Source organism: Typopeltis vanoorti, chromosome 22 (genome assembly GCF_054136105.1).
Source record: "Typopeltis vanoorti isolate ZY-2024b chromosome 22, IOZ_Tvanoo_1.0, whole genome shotgun sequence".
NCBI lineage: Eukaryota > Metazoa > Arthropoda > Arachnida > Uropygi > Thelyphonidae > Typopeltis > Typopeltis vanoorti.
The window spans coordinates 12,648,378-12,665,224 of NC_143570.1; the positions used below are offsets into that span (position 1 = coordinate 12,648,378).

Consider the following 16,847-nt stretch of genomic DNA (forward strand, 5'->3'; position numbering starts at 1 on the left):
TTATGAATCCTAAAGTTGGGTTAGAAATTGATCAAAGACTGGAGACCACAGACATGAGAGTTGTGAGAGAATTGAAAGAGTGAGCAGATATCATCATTGGCAGAATCATTGAAAAAAATGAATGTATGAAGAAGGAACTTGACATTTTTAGAATTCAAGAATGTATGAGTAGAGCTGATCTCAAGGTATTGTCATTTAAACAGATGAGCAATTAAAGGTTTAAAAATAGGTATTTGATGCCAAGATAGCAGGGGAAAAAAAACCCAGGGAAAGGCCAAGATCTAAGTGGGATGATGCAGTTAGAAGTACCTTAGAATATTGAAACATATCTGACAGAAAACAAACTAAGTTGTAGGAAAATTATCTATAAGAAGTTGGAAATAATGTAAACTTTCATGTAATACTGTCATATTTGTAACGCTTAGATTTCGATCTTCGCGTTTCTTATTCGGCTTTGAAATAATGAAGGATTTATTATCCCCTTAATTTAGTAATACTGTCATATTATCTTGTACGCTCCTTGAGGGTTTATATCAGGATTGGGAAATGCTGATGATGATTGTATGTATGTTCACTGTCTTTGTAAATTTTTCAGTTCGTTTAAATTGTTTTGGGCTGTGATTGCTTGCTGGGGAGGGATCAGTTTTTTTTTGGGAAAATAAGAAGCTTGAAAGTTTCCTTTTTTTAATGTATATATATTTAAATCTCTGTTATTGTTTTTGAGTTAACTCCAAGGAGTCATTACAGGAGGTTTCACTTCTTAACCAGCATCTTTCATACTGAACCTTAAATTGCATCTCGATTTTAGGAACACATTCCACGTGTTCACTACTTTTCCATCCTCACTCCCTTGTTCGCTATACTCTAATACAACTTTCAAGAATGGACTCTTGATCTTCCTTTCTGTTCCCTCAGCTCTGTGTATAATAGCTATGAATAAAGATGTTGGTAAGACTCCACTGACCAACATAATTTCTGCCTATCTGCTAACCTCTGTGGTTTACATTTCCTCCATCTTAGTGTATAGCCACTATTTCAGAACCTTTATCAGTTGTTTCTAGACCTTCTTCAGAGTTTTCTTTTTGTAATAGAAACCAAACAATGGATTCTTGTAATCTGATTAGTGGGAGAAGCACCTTCTTATTTAACAGCAGTGCTCCCTTGTAATCCTCTTACAATATGCCCTCTGAACATCATATCTTTATCAGTTATTACTTCCAGATCCCATATCTTATTCATCTTCTGGAATACAGTACCACCAATATGGTGCACTTTTTTTTCTGAAATTACAAAACTTAGCACTTATGAACATTGAAACAATTTAAATCTATTAAATCTTCCTGAAAGGATTCAACATTTTCAGGATTTCTGAAAGAAAGAGTTAAGATCATTGCACCAATTGGAGTGAACCCTTGTGCATATAAAAATATATAGGTACACTCGGAAATAAATAAAAAATAATTGTTAGAAACAGAGATCATCTCTATGGTAGGATAAATATTAAGATATAATATCTAGGAATATTTTCTTTAAATAAAAATCAACCAATTATTAACAATGGTGCAGTCGACAGGATTGGTTATGACTTAACTATTTTAGAATCCAGAAAGTAAATCTTGACTCAAATAAAATGGCTACAGAAGATAGCAATTTTAGAGGTGAAGTTTCTTTAGTTAAAGATGAGGAATTTTTTAGATTAATTAATCCAACTTTAGTAATACCTTCTTTCTCAGGAGATAATAGTGAAAGCGTAGAAACATTTTTCAGATATGCAGAAAAAATTAGAGATTTAGGAAAATGGTCAGATTTTCATTTGTTGATTATACTTCGCAGTAAATTATTGGGTAAAGCCAAAACATTCTTAAACACATCTCCTTTACTAAGAGACACTGACAGTTATGCAACTTTTAAAAGTCTCTGCTAATATCAGAATTTTCAAGTGTAAGAGAATTAGGGCCTAACATTTGGAAAATTCATCAGTGCATTCAAGGTAGTAGGGAGTCTGTTTCAGAATATTATCTTAGACTTTCGAGCATTGCTCATGAATTTAATGTTTCATCTGAAGAGAGATCCTCTTTGGAATGGTTGCTCTTTAATCAATTTAGACATGGCCTTAGTGATAATTTGAAAGAAACAGCATACAAGAAAAAGGTTAAAAATCTTGAACAGTGCTTTGAACTTGTTAAAGAAAAGGAAGAGAGACTTAGAGATATATTTCATTCTGAAAATAATAAGCAGGTAAATTCTTTTCAGTATAATCAAACTCATTCTCCTAGCATTGTGGCTGCAGATAAAGTGAGAGAAGGAAAGTTTCAAAAATTAAAAGGTGCTAAGAAAGAGTCTAAGGAAATTTCTGTAAATCTAACAGAAAATGTTCCAGAATCTGATTCCAAGGTAAAATTACATGATTTGGGAAAATTAGAGGAACTGAAAACATTTCTGAGTAAAGAAAGAAAGACAACAGAGACCAATAGTATAAGGACAGGAACTTCTGTTTAAAATGATATCTGATTTGACAATATCCAAGAATCTTACAGATAATCAATCTTTATCTTGTAAATCTAATGGTATTGACAGGAATAAAGTATCTCATAAGAGATATGTTCCAAAATGCTTTAGATGCAATAAATTGGGTCATGGGTCATTTTGCTAAAGACTGTTATGTTAGAGATAAATCTTGTTTTCAACATAAGAAATCAGAGAATAAAGAAAAATCTGGAAATAGTTATTATTCCAATATTATACTGGCAAGGACAGAAATGTCAAACTACTCACTAGACATGGGTAAAGCGAAAGACAGCTCCGACCTTAAAAGAGAGTTTGATGTATCATTACCTCCTTATGCTAATGAAGGTAATCCTTTGACAGTTTTACAAAGATTTATTGAAGATGTACCTTGTGAAATCTTACTTGACACAGAAGCACATATTTCACTCATTTCTTATAGCTTGTTTAACAAAATTAAATCTCCAATTCCAAATGATATTTCAGTTTTAAGCTATCCAATTAAATTAAAGGGAATATTTGAATCAGAAATTTCAGCTGATAAAAAAATCAATGTTTTTATTTTAATTCCTTGTTTTCCATTGAAAGTTTGTCATCCATTCATAGTTCTTACAGAATCATCAAATCCAAATGTACAAGTAATATTTGGAATTGATTTCTGAAATGTCATGGTTTTGCATGTAATTTTGTTGATAATGCAGTGTCATTGCGTGGACTGCCTTTTAGACAGGAAATCAGGTGACAAAGAAAATTAGAGCAGTCTCCTGAAGTTTTTCAAGATACTAATGATAATGATCAAGTGTTCAATATTGAGACTCTAAAGAATAAGGAACCTAGTTCACAAATTTGGGAAAAAGATAAGATTGTCCAAGCTCAGAAAGATGATCCCATACTCAAAACTATCTATGAAGCAGTATTGAAGGGTGAAACTCAATTGGATACATTTTTAAACCTGGAAAACTTGTATTTAGATAAAGATGGGGTTACTCTTATCTAGGCAAATGGAAGATGGAAGGTTGAAAGTGAAAATATTGGCACCAACTCAAATGATTCCTTGGATCATGTACACTTTCCATGATTCAGACTTGGCAGGACACCAAGGATTTTCTAAAACTTGGGAAAGAATAAAGGATCATTACATCTGGAAAGGTATGAAGAGTGATATACTCACATATGTCAAATCATGCCATAAGTGCCAAATAAGATCCCCTTTCAGAGGAAAAGCTCCATTACAACTATTTCCAATTCCAACTAGACCTTTTCATGCTATTGATATTGATGTAGTAGGTCCACTGCCAATTACTAAAAAAAGGCAATAGGTATATTCTAGTAGTCATAGACATGCTAACTAGATTTCCTGAAGCAGTGTCAATGAAGGATCAAACTGCAAAGACTATTGCAAGAAAGGTTTTGAATATGATTATTTGTAGATATGGAACTCCTCAGACCTTACTTTCAGATCAAGGAGCAAATTTCACATCTGAATTGTTGTTACAGTTATGTAAATTACTCAACGTTAGGAAGATTTTTACAACACCTTACCACCCACAGTGTGATGGTATGTGTGAAAGGCTGAATAGAAATATAAAGCAAATATTTTCCAATCTGGCAAACACTAAAATGAATGATTGGGACACATATATTTCTCAAGCATTATTTGCATGTAGATCTGCTTTTCATTCTGCTATCAAAGAAAAACCATCTTTTGCTTTATATGGCTTTGATCCAATCTTTCCTAATGAACTTGTTTCAGTCATTCCTAATACAGGATACAATGATACAAATGAGTATCTTGAGACAGTAATAGATAAATTTTCCACTACTCACAGATTAGTAGGTGAAATAAGTAAATTAAGTTCTCAGAAAACCAGGCAGTATATAAATCGTTTTAGAAAATATAAGTCATTTGCACCAGGTGATTTAGTATTGTTAGATGATGAATCTAGTATAAAAAGAGTTGGGCAATTAGGAAGGCAAGCTTTAGGCCCATATAGAATTTTAGATAATTTTTCTCCTGTGAATTTTAGGATTCAAGATGTCAAAAATCCTAGTAAAATTTTAAGTGTACACTCTGATAGGTTAAAAAGGTACTTTTTAGGGAGTAGAAATTTAGTTACATTAGGAGACAATATGAATAAAATATTGAAAAATGAGCGTTGTTTTCCTAGTACTAATTGTGCATTTCATTCACAATCAAATAATGGGAAAGGGAATAGTTTTAAAGCTCATAATTCAAATACACAGGAAAGGAGAAAATTTAATTTGGGTAAAACAAAATCTAATGCAGGAAATTTTAGAATTCTCAGGGTACATAATTGAAATAATGTACAATGTAAGAGTGATGATACTCAAACTGACTCTAACATTGATGAAATTATAGCAGAATATCATTGGTTAATTAATACAGTTAAGTAAGCCAGAGGAATGTGAAAATACCTCTGATTTAGTTAATAAGGATAAAGAATCTCAGAAACTTGTAGAATCTCAGAAACCTGTAGAATTTGATTCTGATAGTGATGATTCTGTAGATTTAAGGCATAATTCAAATGACTTAAGTGAGATATTTGAAAAGTACAGAAATGGAATTTGTAAGTATAGTAAATTAGAAGATGTAAATTCTGAATCATCTCTAGCATCAGATGATTCTGAAACTAGTGATTCTGATTGTGTAATAATGATGAGCAAGAATCATGTTATTTTTTAAGATCTAGGAATAAGCATTAAAAGTTTTGTTTAGATATAAGTTAAACACTTATTTAAAAATTTTTTAAAAAAAAATTTCAGAGAAAGATGAAACTGATGTAAAAATAATCATAATTAAAATTCTGAATATTTTTACGTATTGTTTATGTTAGTATGTTTATTAGTTTTGTTTTCATAACACGCATTGTCGGCACTTGCGATGTGCCCGTTATGGAAATTGTTTTGTTAAAAGTGATATGTAAAGTAGTTAAAAATTTAATGTACTTACCGGATTTGAATAGTTGTGTTACTTTAAACAAATTTATTATGGTTTGAAATATTAAGTTTTGTGTTTTATGAAGACATTCTCTTGTCGCTAACGGAAACAGCCATTATACACCTAGTTTCCTTGTCATTTTCAAGCAGTGCGCATGCTCGCCGAGAAGTTTGATGTGTGATTGACAGCTGACAAGGAAAGCGTTCGGTACCTGAGTAACGAGAGAGTAAACAAGGAGACATTCGGAAAGAATTTAGAACACAGGCCGGCAGATATTTAGGTTTGGAGGAACTTAAGTTTTTTATGTGACATTCGGAGGAAAATTAATAGTATATTCCGAAAAAGAATTTCTGTATCACACAAGGTAAAAGACAAAAGAAATCAACGATCTTCCTTCCTGTTTTACGCTTATGCGTAGGCCATGCACGTTTTCGAACCAAATCCAACTGAGTAGTGCGGGTAATCCTTATTCTTGAAGTATCTTATGCCTCTAAATTGCACGTGTTCTTCTTCTTCTTCTTCTGGCCGCTTGTATAGATAGAATATGAAGATCCACAATGTGGAATAAGTATGTGGATAAATAAAAGAAAATATTGCTATATGCGTTTTAAACTTAATATTGGAGGAAACACTAATTGAAAGATTTATAGTAGATTCCGAAAAGGGAATCGTAGAACTGTAAGTGTTTTTAATTGGAAGAGTTAAGACTGTCAATAAGCATTTAGTGAATAAAAGAAGAATTTGCTATTTACGTTCTAAAGGAATGTTCGAGAAAACTCTGATTAGGAAGTTTCATCTGTATTAAGGACGCCGGATCTGACTATTATTTCTACTGAAGAAAAGAGACAGAATTAAGTTCGGACGAATTAATGTGTGCTACATAAGTGATGAGAAAGGATCCTGTAAAAATGAAAAATAGAGTCATATATCTTCGGAAAAGGGCCTTGACAGAGAAAGAAACTGGCTATGAACATTTTGTGATTGTGCAAACAAAGTGTTTAGTCTAGTCTTAAGTGTAAGTTTATTTAAAAAGGCCTTGGATCCAATTAATTTGTAGTTAGTTATGTAATATTGCTTGAAGTGTATATATATTGTTTTTGTTTTATTAAATGTGTTTATTTTGTATTTTGGTCTTGAGTCAGTGATTATTTGGATTCTGAAAGAAAGAGTTAAGATCATTGCACCAATTGGAGTGAACCCTTGTGCATATAAAAATATATAGGTACACTCGGAAATAAATAAAAAATAATTGTTAGAAACAGTGATCATCTCTATGGTAGGATAAATATTAAGATATAATATCTATGAATATTCTCTTTAAATAAAAATCAACCAATTATTAACACCCATATCTTATTCATCTTCTGGAACACAGTACCACCAATATAGTGCACTTTTTTTTCTGAAATTACAAAACTTAGTACTTATGAACATTGAAACAATTTAAATCTATTAAATCTTCCTGAAAAGAGCCTGTGTAGTTCAGTGGATGTGAGGTTTGCATACCACGGCGCTTGGCCGCATGAAGGAAGACTTGATTTCGAATCTAGTCGTCGACTAGAGGAAATTTTTCTAAGCCTTTTTTCGACCGTTCCCGAGTTAGTCGATCTCTGGCATGGGCAAGTGGGTTTTTCCTTCCGGAAACTCGGGTTTTTCGTCCCGTAAACTCAAGAAAATCGACCGTAGAACCCACATTATTTCAGACATTAAATATATTGTGTTAGGGACCACGAGATGGCGGCACATTTGAGCCGTCTCTCTTCACTGTGTACCGCTTAATTAGTGATAGCCTTGGGCCATCTATCTCTGATTGGTACCAGTGGAGATTGAACTGCCCACTCAGTCTCCAAAAGTTAGATAGGGCTAAATGGCCTCGCCTACTCCTGTATACGGGAATAAAATGGCATTAGCTGATTTTGATTAAATCTTCCTGAAAGGATTCAACATCAGCTATTTGTAACCCCTTTGCATTATCAGTAAACAACTGAATATTCCTTGTCAATTATATAAAATATCACTAAGAAATAAGTTTAACAGTAAAGACAGAAAAGAACTCTACTGCATGCCACCAGTTACCTTTCTTTTCTGGAACATCATTCTCCTCCTCCTCCCTATACACAACTTACTGATATTGTTCAGGTAACTATTCCCCTATCCATCTGACTTTATCTTTTTCAAGCTTGTATATCAGCCTTTCATGTTGCTGTCTGCTGATATATCTTCACATAATCCAAAAATATCACCATATACGAATCTCCCTTTATCCAACACATTTAGCTTCTTTTTTTTTTAAGAGCTACTGGATTTCTAAAATTACATACACATAAATACACATTATACATAATGACAAAAAAGTTTTCAATTAGTGTCATGGTATCAACAATTAACTAACATAAAGAATACAAGCAAAGAAGTGATTCATGAATCATAACCATCCAACTCTTCGATTCTGATTTGTAACTTAATATGATTAATCTGAACCTGGAAGTGATCTGTTGCTATTTCCATGCTTATAAATTTCCTCTGCAGTAAAGCATGCCATTGCTTTGTTTCCATGGCAATGCTTATAATGTTCCTTATATGCTTGTAAGTTTGCACTTCTGACATATGAGGGTGGTCTGAAAAGTTATCGGCCTCGACTATAGATGGCAACACTATTGGCACAATTTTTTTTCTAAGTTGGTACATCTTTCTTAAGCATCCATGTGAAATTTAAAGTCATTCTATCAAGTAGTTTGTTTTATACAGCTGTCTGAAGCAAAAGTATTATCTGTATCCCTTGAAATGCATAAAATTGAGTATCGTGTGATTATGAAATTCTTTGTAAAAGAAGTTTTAACACCAAAAGAAATTCATTCGAGGTTCATAAATGTTTATGGGCACTCTTCACCTTTGTTTTCGACAATTAAGAAATGGGATGCCGAGTTTAAACGTGGCCATGCCAGCCTTGAAGATGATTCACGTGAAGGACATCCAAAAAGTCCAACAACACCAGAAATCATTGATCAAGTGCATGATATGGTATTGGACGACCAGTGAGTCAAAGTACGTGAAATTACTGAGACTATAGGCATTTCAAAAGAATCTGTAGGATATATTTTGCATGAAGAATTGCAAATGAAAAAGCTTTGCACAAGATGGGTGCTGCGTTTGCTCACAGCAAATAAAAAACGCACTCGCATGAAAATCTTTGAACAGTGCTTGGAGCATTTTAACAAGAATAAAACTGATTTTGTGTATCGATTTATTACTATGGATGAGACTTGGATTCACCATTACACACCAGAATCCAAACAGTGGACAGAAGCCGGTTGTTCAGTGCCGAAGAAGACAAAGTCGGTTCCATCAGCAGGAAAGGTCATGGCATCGATGTTTTGGGATGCTAAAGGCATTTTGTTTATTAATTATCTTGAAAAGGGTAAAACAATAACCAGGGAATATTATTCCGATCTCTTAACCAGACTAGATGTGAGAAAAGACATGGAAGAAAAAAAAATCATCTTTCATCAGGACAATGCACCTGCCCACAAAGGTATTTTTTTGGCAATGAGAAAATTAAGGAATCTGCACTATGAATTGTTGGAACATCCACACTATTCCCCAGATTTTGCTCCCTCTGACTTCTATCTCTTCCCAGAACTAAAACTCTTCCATGCTGGTCAGCATTTTTCTGTGAATCAAGAGATGATTGCAAATGTAGTGGGGTATTTTGCAGATCTTACTGAGAACAACTACAGGGACGGGATAATGGCACTGGAGAATTGCAGTAATAAATGTATTAGTCTTAAGGAAGATTATGTCAAAAAAATTATTTCAAAAATAATTCTGAAATTATAAATTCGTTTTTTCATTATTAGGCCGAGAACTCTTCAGACCACCCTTGTATTTGAAGAAATTTGATAACATTCATCGGAGCTTAGAGATGATGCATTAATTTAAAACTCTATGAGGAAACTTGGAAGGATAAACAAAAAAATTTTGTTTAGATGCCACTAATTCTTTATCACTTATACACCAGTTGCATGATTAACTTTATATAATATAAAAACATTAAAAAATCAGTACTAACTTACCCTTGGTTTAACTCAAAATAGTTTTGTAAAATATAATGTAACTTCTTTTAAATGGAATTTCATGCTTTTCTATTAAAAGTTCATCTTAATAGCTATTTATTAATTCCTATCAAAATCAGATTCATTGTAGATAGAGATGTGGACAAACAAAGTAATGTTAACAGATGCTTACTCACTGGTGTAAATTATACTGTAAACTGATTGCATTGCAGTATTATTACATTGTAATCTTAAGTAAACAATTGTGATATTTGCATGTTGCTTTTCTGCCAGATAATCTAAATCCTCATTATCAGATACTTAATTGTAATTTGTAATATGTTGATCTAAATAGCCAATTATTTGAATGCTAATACTTTGTTATTGCATCTCTTTTATTGTAAAAATCTTTTAACTACTGTACGGAACTCCAGAAGAGGTTCCATTTGGTAATTAGATCTGCAATTTTTCTATAATCAGCGTACGTTTAAAACAGGCATATTTACAATATCAATTTGTTTGGCCAAATGCGTGTTATTTGAAAAACCGAATGTTTTTTTTTTTTTGTTTTCATATGCTATGGAAGAATGGATTTTCTGCTTTTAAGTGTTCCACCTGGAAAGGTATTTGAAAATGAAAAAGATGCAAGCCAGATTTGTTTGTTTATACATCACATAATTAAATTTTCATAACTGATCATTAAATTTTATTAATAATAATATATGTTAATGTATTTTTTTGTTATTGTTTACTGAATTGTTAATTGTCCTATTAAAAATTGGACATCTTATAAGACCTTTTCTCTGACATAGGTCTCACTTTTCCCAAGTTTTAGCTAAAGCCAGTTCCCGTCATTATGATATTCTGTCATCACCTGAAACATCTGAGGATAACCAGAGTGGAGATGAGTGGGATAATTTATGCCAGTCAATGTCATCTGTATCTGCTCATGAGAAAAAACATTTATCCTCTCCTGATGTAGCTACTAATCCTCTTCCATCTGACAACTCAGACATATGTCTGCCACATTCAGAAAATGCAAATGTGTTAAATTGCCATCAGAATTCAAGACAGAAAATGAATGCTGACGTGGAGTATCAGCATCCAATTGGAAATTTAACTCCTGTAAAAAAAAGTGAAAAAATCCAGTGTACTGCATCCAAAGCATATAATAAAAATCAATCATCAAACAGCAAAGAGGTTAATAAAAAGATTATGATGGAGAAATACCAACATGGCCAAGATGTGACTTCTCCTTTCTTCAAGGAAAATATTGATTTGCAAGATTTCTTTGAGTGTAATCCCAGTTTGCGACAAAAAGGTGAAACATGTTCTGTGTTAGAAGTGCTTGAACCCTCGAGTAGTGATAATGATGAGACATCGTGTATTTTCAGTAAAGCAAATTCTTCTAGAGTTGTCAATAAAAGGATTCATCATGGTGGTGGAAATAATTCTCCTAGTTCCTGTGATCCTGTATCCACTTCTTTTATGAATAGCTTTATGGATGAAAAATTTATGTTAAGCAAGGAAGAAGAAACAAAAATTAAGGACTTGGAAAATGCTGCCTGTATGGAAGAAGCAAATAAGAATTGTAATCTGTCTACATTTAAATCTGAATTAGCTTCCAAACCATTTTTAAAACACTTTGAAATTAGAGGTGATGCTGGGAATAAGTGCAAACAGAATGTGCCTAATAGAATTGCTCTTAAAAAGTTACCTGAAGTACAAGAATTACTTCAGACAAGCAGCTCTGATGAAAATGCTTTAGCTGAACCTGATTTACTTAAGGATACCCAAAAAAAGAAAAACAGTTATTCAGACCATATATCTCAAGTATTTTGTGACAGTTCCAGTCAAAATATTTCTTATAAAGAAAGAAAGAAAAATTTTACACCTTTGGAAGGTAAAAGTAACTCTAGGTTAGGAACTGCTGAACCAAGAGAAAATAAGCGGAGTTCAAAAACTGAGCGCAGTGTTTCACTTTCTCATGCACCTGCTCATACCGAAGAGCAACCAACAGTAAGTAATGCTGGAATTAAAAAGAAAGGATTTCTTATCAGATTTGCTTTACGAAGTCGATGGCCTTCAAAACACAAGTCAAGAGTACAAAAAAAAATAGAAGAGCTTTCTTCTGAAGGATTTCAAGAAACATACCCAAAGTTACCTGTTAATATTAATAAAAATAGTGATAATTTGCAATCATCTAGTCAAGAACAGACTTCTAATGTTATTCAGGAATTATCATCAGATAAAAAAATATTTAACTGCCCTAAATCTTGTGATTTAAATTCCCAGTCTGGAGATGCTTTATTTCATTTACAGAGTGCTGAAAAATCAGATGAAGCACCCAGTAAGACATCAATATCTTTGAAGTCATCGTCATCAGCTATAGTTTCTCCTTTACCAGTTTGTGATGCAAGTAGCTCGTTTACTTTGTTATCTTCACAAAGTGAAATTCCTTCATCACATGACTCAGCAGTAATTTCTGGTTTGGTGACGCATAGTAATTGCTCATCTGAGCACCTTTCTAATTTAACCCTAGATGCTGCAAGTTCTGAAGAAGTAGATCGGTTAGCTCCTGCTTCAGTAACAGATGGTATACAATACATGTCTTCTTCAAGCACTTTGCTATCTTGGTCTTGTTCAGGGGACACAAAATCCGGTACTCTTTCTCGACCTGCATCTTCTGCCTCACAACTAGAAACTCCATCCTGTGTTGGCGATGATGGATTTAAGGAAACAGGGTACACTCTTCTAAAAGAATCATCTGCATCCACAGTGCTAGCTGTGCTAGATTCATCAGTTACAGGGCGATTGTCCCCTGATCCTAGTGAAGTTTCAAAAACAGAAAGTGCTCTTTCCCCACCTAGTGATCTCTCCAAGACGGAAAGCATCAAACATCTAAATCAACTCGGAAAAATTGAAGAAACTACACAAATACAAAGAAATAACTCTGAACATCCTCTACATAGCAAATTTTGCAATTCTGCTGCTGAAAAAAACTGTGAACATGAGATGCATGCTAACACATCAGAAAAGTCTAAGATGGCAGCTTGCATTGGAGATGGAGTAATTGATGTCAAGGTAAGATGACAGTATACTGATTTCTGGAATGCTGTTTCTTAGATGGTAATTAGAAATTGATTCCTGATGTAAATAAGGAAAATGATTAAAGATATCAAAGAATACAAAACTTTCTTTTATCTTTCTTCGATCACAGTTTTCAAAACATTGTTCTAGATGTGCTCCATCATGTATTGTATTTTGTGCTTTTTTTTTTTTTTCAGTAATAAGGAATTAGATGTGTATACAGGGTGCCCCAGGAGGAATCTGCCAAACTTCACTGGTTGATTCGTTTGGCGATTTTAAGGGGGGGGGGGATGGGTCTACATGGTGCCAATTCCACAGGTAAGGAGATTGACTGTATCTCCTATATCTGCTAGTAACACAACACTGCCTGATGGTTTAGTTACATAGTCTAGTTTTCCCACTCACTCTGTCATGTGTTTTTTCTGAAACTTTTTTTGAAGTTTGGTATTTTATCTTGTTTTAAATTGTATCTGAATGTGAATAACTGAATTCAAATAATGTATTTTGAACAGTATAGTGCAGCCCTAGAACAAGCATTTGATAAATTGGAGTTTGTAAAAGAGCCTCTATTTCCTCATGCCATGACATCTAAAACAGCAGTTTAGAAGAGGTCCCATCCCAAGCATTAACATTCATACCCTTCATTTAAGAAGTAGTACAGTATCTTGAAGAGACAGATTATTGGCTGCGAGTAAAATTTTGTCATTGAGTACTCTCACTTTCTGATGTGTGTACTTTATTCATCACTGAAGTGACTTTTACTTGTGATGGAGTGAATAATACCTTTAAGCATTTACAGATAGCAAAACATCCTCATGCAATACTTGAAAATTTCCATTGCTAATTTCTGTAAATGTAGTGTTGTAGACTTGTATACTTAATCAGATTGCATATTCAATGATCATCTCAATGGGAAAATGTAAACTTTTTTTTTTACAAAATGGGCTGTTAGGCATTTGGAGGATTATGCTTAATTCACACAATAGTTTATTGCCATCATGATAGAGTTCCACTGCATTTTTGCAGACAGATTTCTGATTATCTCAACCATCAGCATCTTAATAAAGATTGAAACCAGTCTGTGCAGTGGTCCTTCCTATAATACATAGCATTATATACATCTGAAAGAGAGTCCTTTGCATTATGGGACACTAAGGCAATTGATGTGAAGTCATTGGCCTCTGTATACAAGTTGCTTAGTCGTGAAGATACTTCACATGCAAACTTTATTTACTTACACTTGGGTAAAGGATTAGACCAAGAATATAATTTCATGGCATCTATAATTTTATACCATCTTAACTGTTGTTTTGTTAAGAGAGCCTTATCCTTGGCCAATTAGCTCTTCCATCTAAGTTGTGTAAACTGTTGTGGCTGAGTGTGTTACATGAAAGTGTTAGGTTGTGGTTAAAAAGGAATACATCAGAGAATTTTGGTCACTGCAGACTATAATTCAAAATGACAAACTAGCCAGAGAAAGCAATTAATCATTATTATGATGTGCAAAAATGCATATCCAAGTAGAAGACTGATATTTGGAGTAACTAATATAAGAGCTTCATCAGTATTAATTTCTTAAAATAATAAATTTTCCAACTTAAGAGTAAATTTTAAGATGATTTACTTGATTTACGAAAATTTATAAACTTGCAATTTCTCATAAACATTTAACATACATTTGTCTTTCCTTACTAGATAGAAATCAGACACTTATTGATATACAGATATTATATATATTTTATATATTTATTTTATTATTATTATTTTTTTTTTTTTTTTTTGCTAGACTCAACCTCCTGAATTTTGGCAGATTCCTAATAGGGGCACCCTGTATGTACATGCGCACACACACACACACACATATGCTGGGTGGTAAGCTTATTAAGTAAATCTACCTAATAGCTTCTTCTCTCTTTCTCTTTACTCTTCAGAATAGCAGTCTTAATTCATTCATTCTTAAAATTCTGCTTATTAGATACATCCTCATAATAGTGGGTAGTATTCCTTCTCTCCCTTTAGCCATCAGAAAAACAACAGCTTCATTTCATTGGGACAGGAACATAAGATCCACTAATTTGGCTGCTGAATATTTAATATGATCATTGTGTTCCTGGAACCAATCCCAAATGATCTGCACCTTGTCATTAGCCTGCTGTTACCAGAAAGACTATCTGTGAGTTTGAAGCACTGTGAAAATATTCATTGTTGGCATCAGTCTACAAGGAGACTATTGCATTCAGATGTTGTTTCACCAGTTTCAGATGGGAAGAAAACACTTCTTAGACCTTTGGCCTGCAGTATTTTTGCCTTACATAGTGATCTGTTAATTCCCTTTTGTTGCTATATCATTAGCATGGAACAACTGGAACCAGAATTCATCAGGCCTTTATCCACTCTTCGGGTATTTGGTGTTGATATTTGTGCGGCCACTGTATCCTGTAAGTGTAATTTTTAATTGACAAAAATGGAAGTCAATGAAATTATCTCCCTTTGCAGACCACTGTTGTATTATATTGCCATTTGGCTTTGTTGAGATGGCAAAAGTGTCCTTCTTGGAGATTCATCAACTCTCTTCTGAAGTTGTGGAGTCCTTAACCTTCTGAAGTTGTTCACTGCTCACCAGATGGACATTAGATAAATGTTGGTAATTGGATGAGTCTCAGTACACTCTAGATGCTGTTATGCACAAACTAAGCATCATGAAAACTGACACTTCATCAGTGTCAGCTTTCTTAATACTTGAAGATTTGTCACACCATGCTCAGTCATTCAGGCTCATTGACCCATTATCATATCGACTGGCTCATGCAGTCTTGGTCTTTCACTATATAGCTATTGGCTTTATATATTCAAAAGGACTCTTTTGATATTAAAGGGATAAAAATCCTATATTGTTATATAGCCAGTAAGTGAAACTCAAGATCGAGAACTACGATCTATGAGTTTCAATGCCGAAAAACTATCGGCGAAGGCAATTCGAAGCAAAGGTGGAGCAAGCTCCCTCACTATTCTTGATATTCTCTCATAATGTAAAACACAGTTCCTAGGAGATGTAATACTGTCATTACTTTATGAGGAGAGGTCACTACCCAGACCGGTTTCAACCTCTCCTCATAATGTAATGACAGTATTACATCTCCTAGGAGCTGTGTTTTACATTATGAGAGAATATCAAGAATAGTGAGGGATCTTGCTCCACCTTTGCTTCGAATTGCCTTTGCCGATAGTTTTTGGCATTGAAACTCATAGATCGTAGTTCTCGATCTTGAGTTTCACTTACTGGCTATATAACAACATAGGATTTTTATCCCTTTAATATCTATTAAGTTGCCAGAAAACTAGCCGTTTGGCTTTTCATTTTAGGACTCTTTTGATGTTATCTCTGATTATTGCCCACTCTATGTGTGTAAATATATATATGAGTAGCAATCCAAAACTAATATCTACTTTTTTGGTTTAATAATCTGTATGCTTCATATTAGTCGTAATGACTATTTCTCAAAGCATCTCTATCTTGACTCTTCCCTTATTGTGAAATTGCTAACCCTAACAAATGCTCTTGAGTTGCAGTGATTCCCACAAATGACTTTTCAAGTTTATTATAACCAAAAGCTGAAGTACACAAGAGAACTAAAAAAATGAAGTGAATGAATGCTGAACTGTTTCTAGGCCAGCACAAAGAAAGAAAAAAAAATACAATGTTTAATTTAGTGATACATTATCCTGATGTAAGCTGAACTTTTATCAGTTGCAATCTTTTCTGTACAGTTGCTAGAAAAAAATGATCAGTCTAGACATGATAACTTTGATCACATTCTCATTAGGAGTAAATAGATCTGTGAGTTCTAAAGTGTTGCACGTAAAAGCTTTTTTACAGACTTCATAATTTCTATAATATCTTTGGAAGAGTGAATGCCTTTCTCATAATACATTGTCAGTTTTTTTTTATTAAATTAAATAACAGAAATCATATTTGGCTGTATACATGAAAAAAATGTAAAACATCCTTAACTTTTGGACACCAGTGCAGCTCAAATGACGGAGATAACTGAGGAAGATGGATTTAAGACTTATGTGCTGTGAGCCATGAAGAGGGGGAGCAGGTAAATATAAAAAGTTAAAGACAAAAGTCTGTAACTTTTTATATTTACCTGTCCCCCCCCCCCCTACATGGCTCATACCACACAAGTCTGAAATCCATCTTCCTCAGTTATCTCAGTCATTTGAGCTACACTGGTGTC

General features: G+C 33.6%; 1 protein-coding gene across 1 annotated transcript in view; it reads left to right on the top strand.

Moving 5' to 3' along the window:
- The window catches only part of LOC150094163 (uncharacterized), a 128,952-nt gene extending 115,741 nt beyond the window's left edge, over window positions 1–13,211 (top strand). The window contains exons 10-11 of the mRNA XM_090412414.1: window positions 10,329–12,600; window positions 13,119–13,211. Coding sequence (XP_090268540.1) covers window positions 10,329–12,600; window positions 13,119–13,211 — 2,365 coding nt within the window. The remainder of the gene's footprint in view (window positions 1–10,328; window positions 12,601–13,118) is intronic.
- The last annotated feature ends 3,636 nt before the right edge of the window (window positions 13,212–16,847 follow it).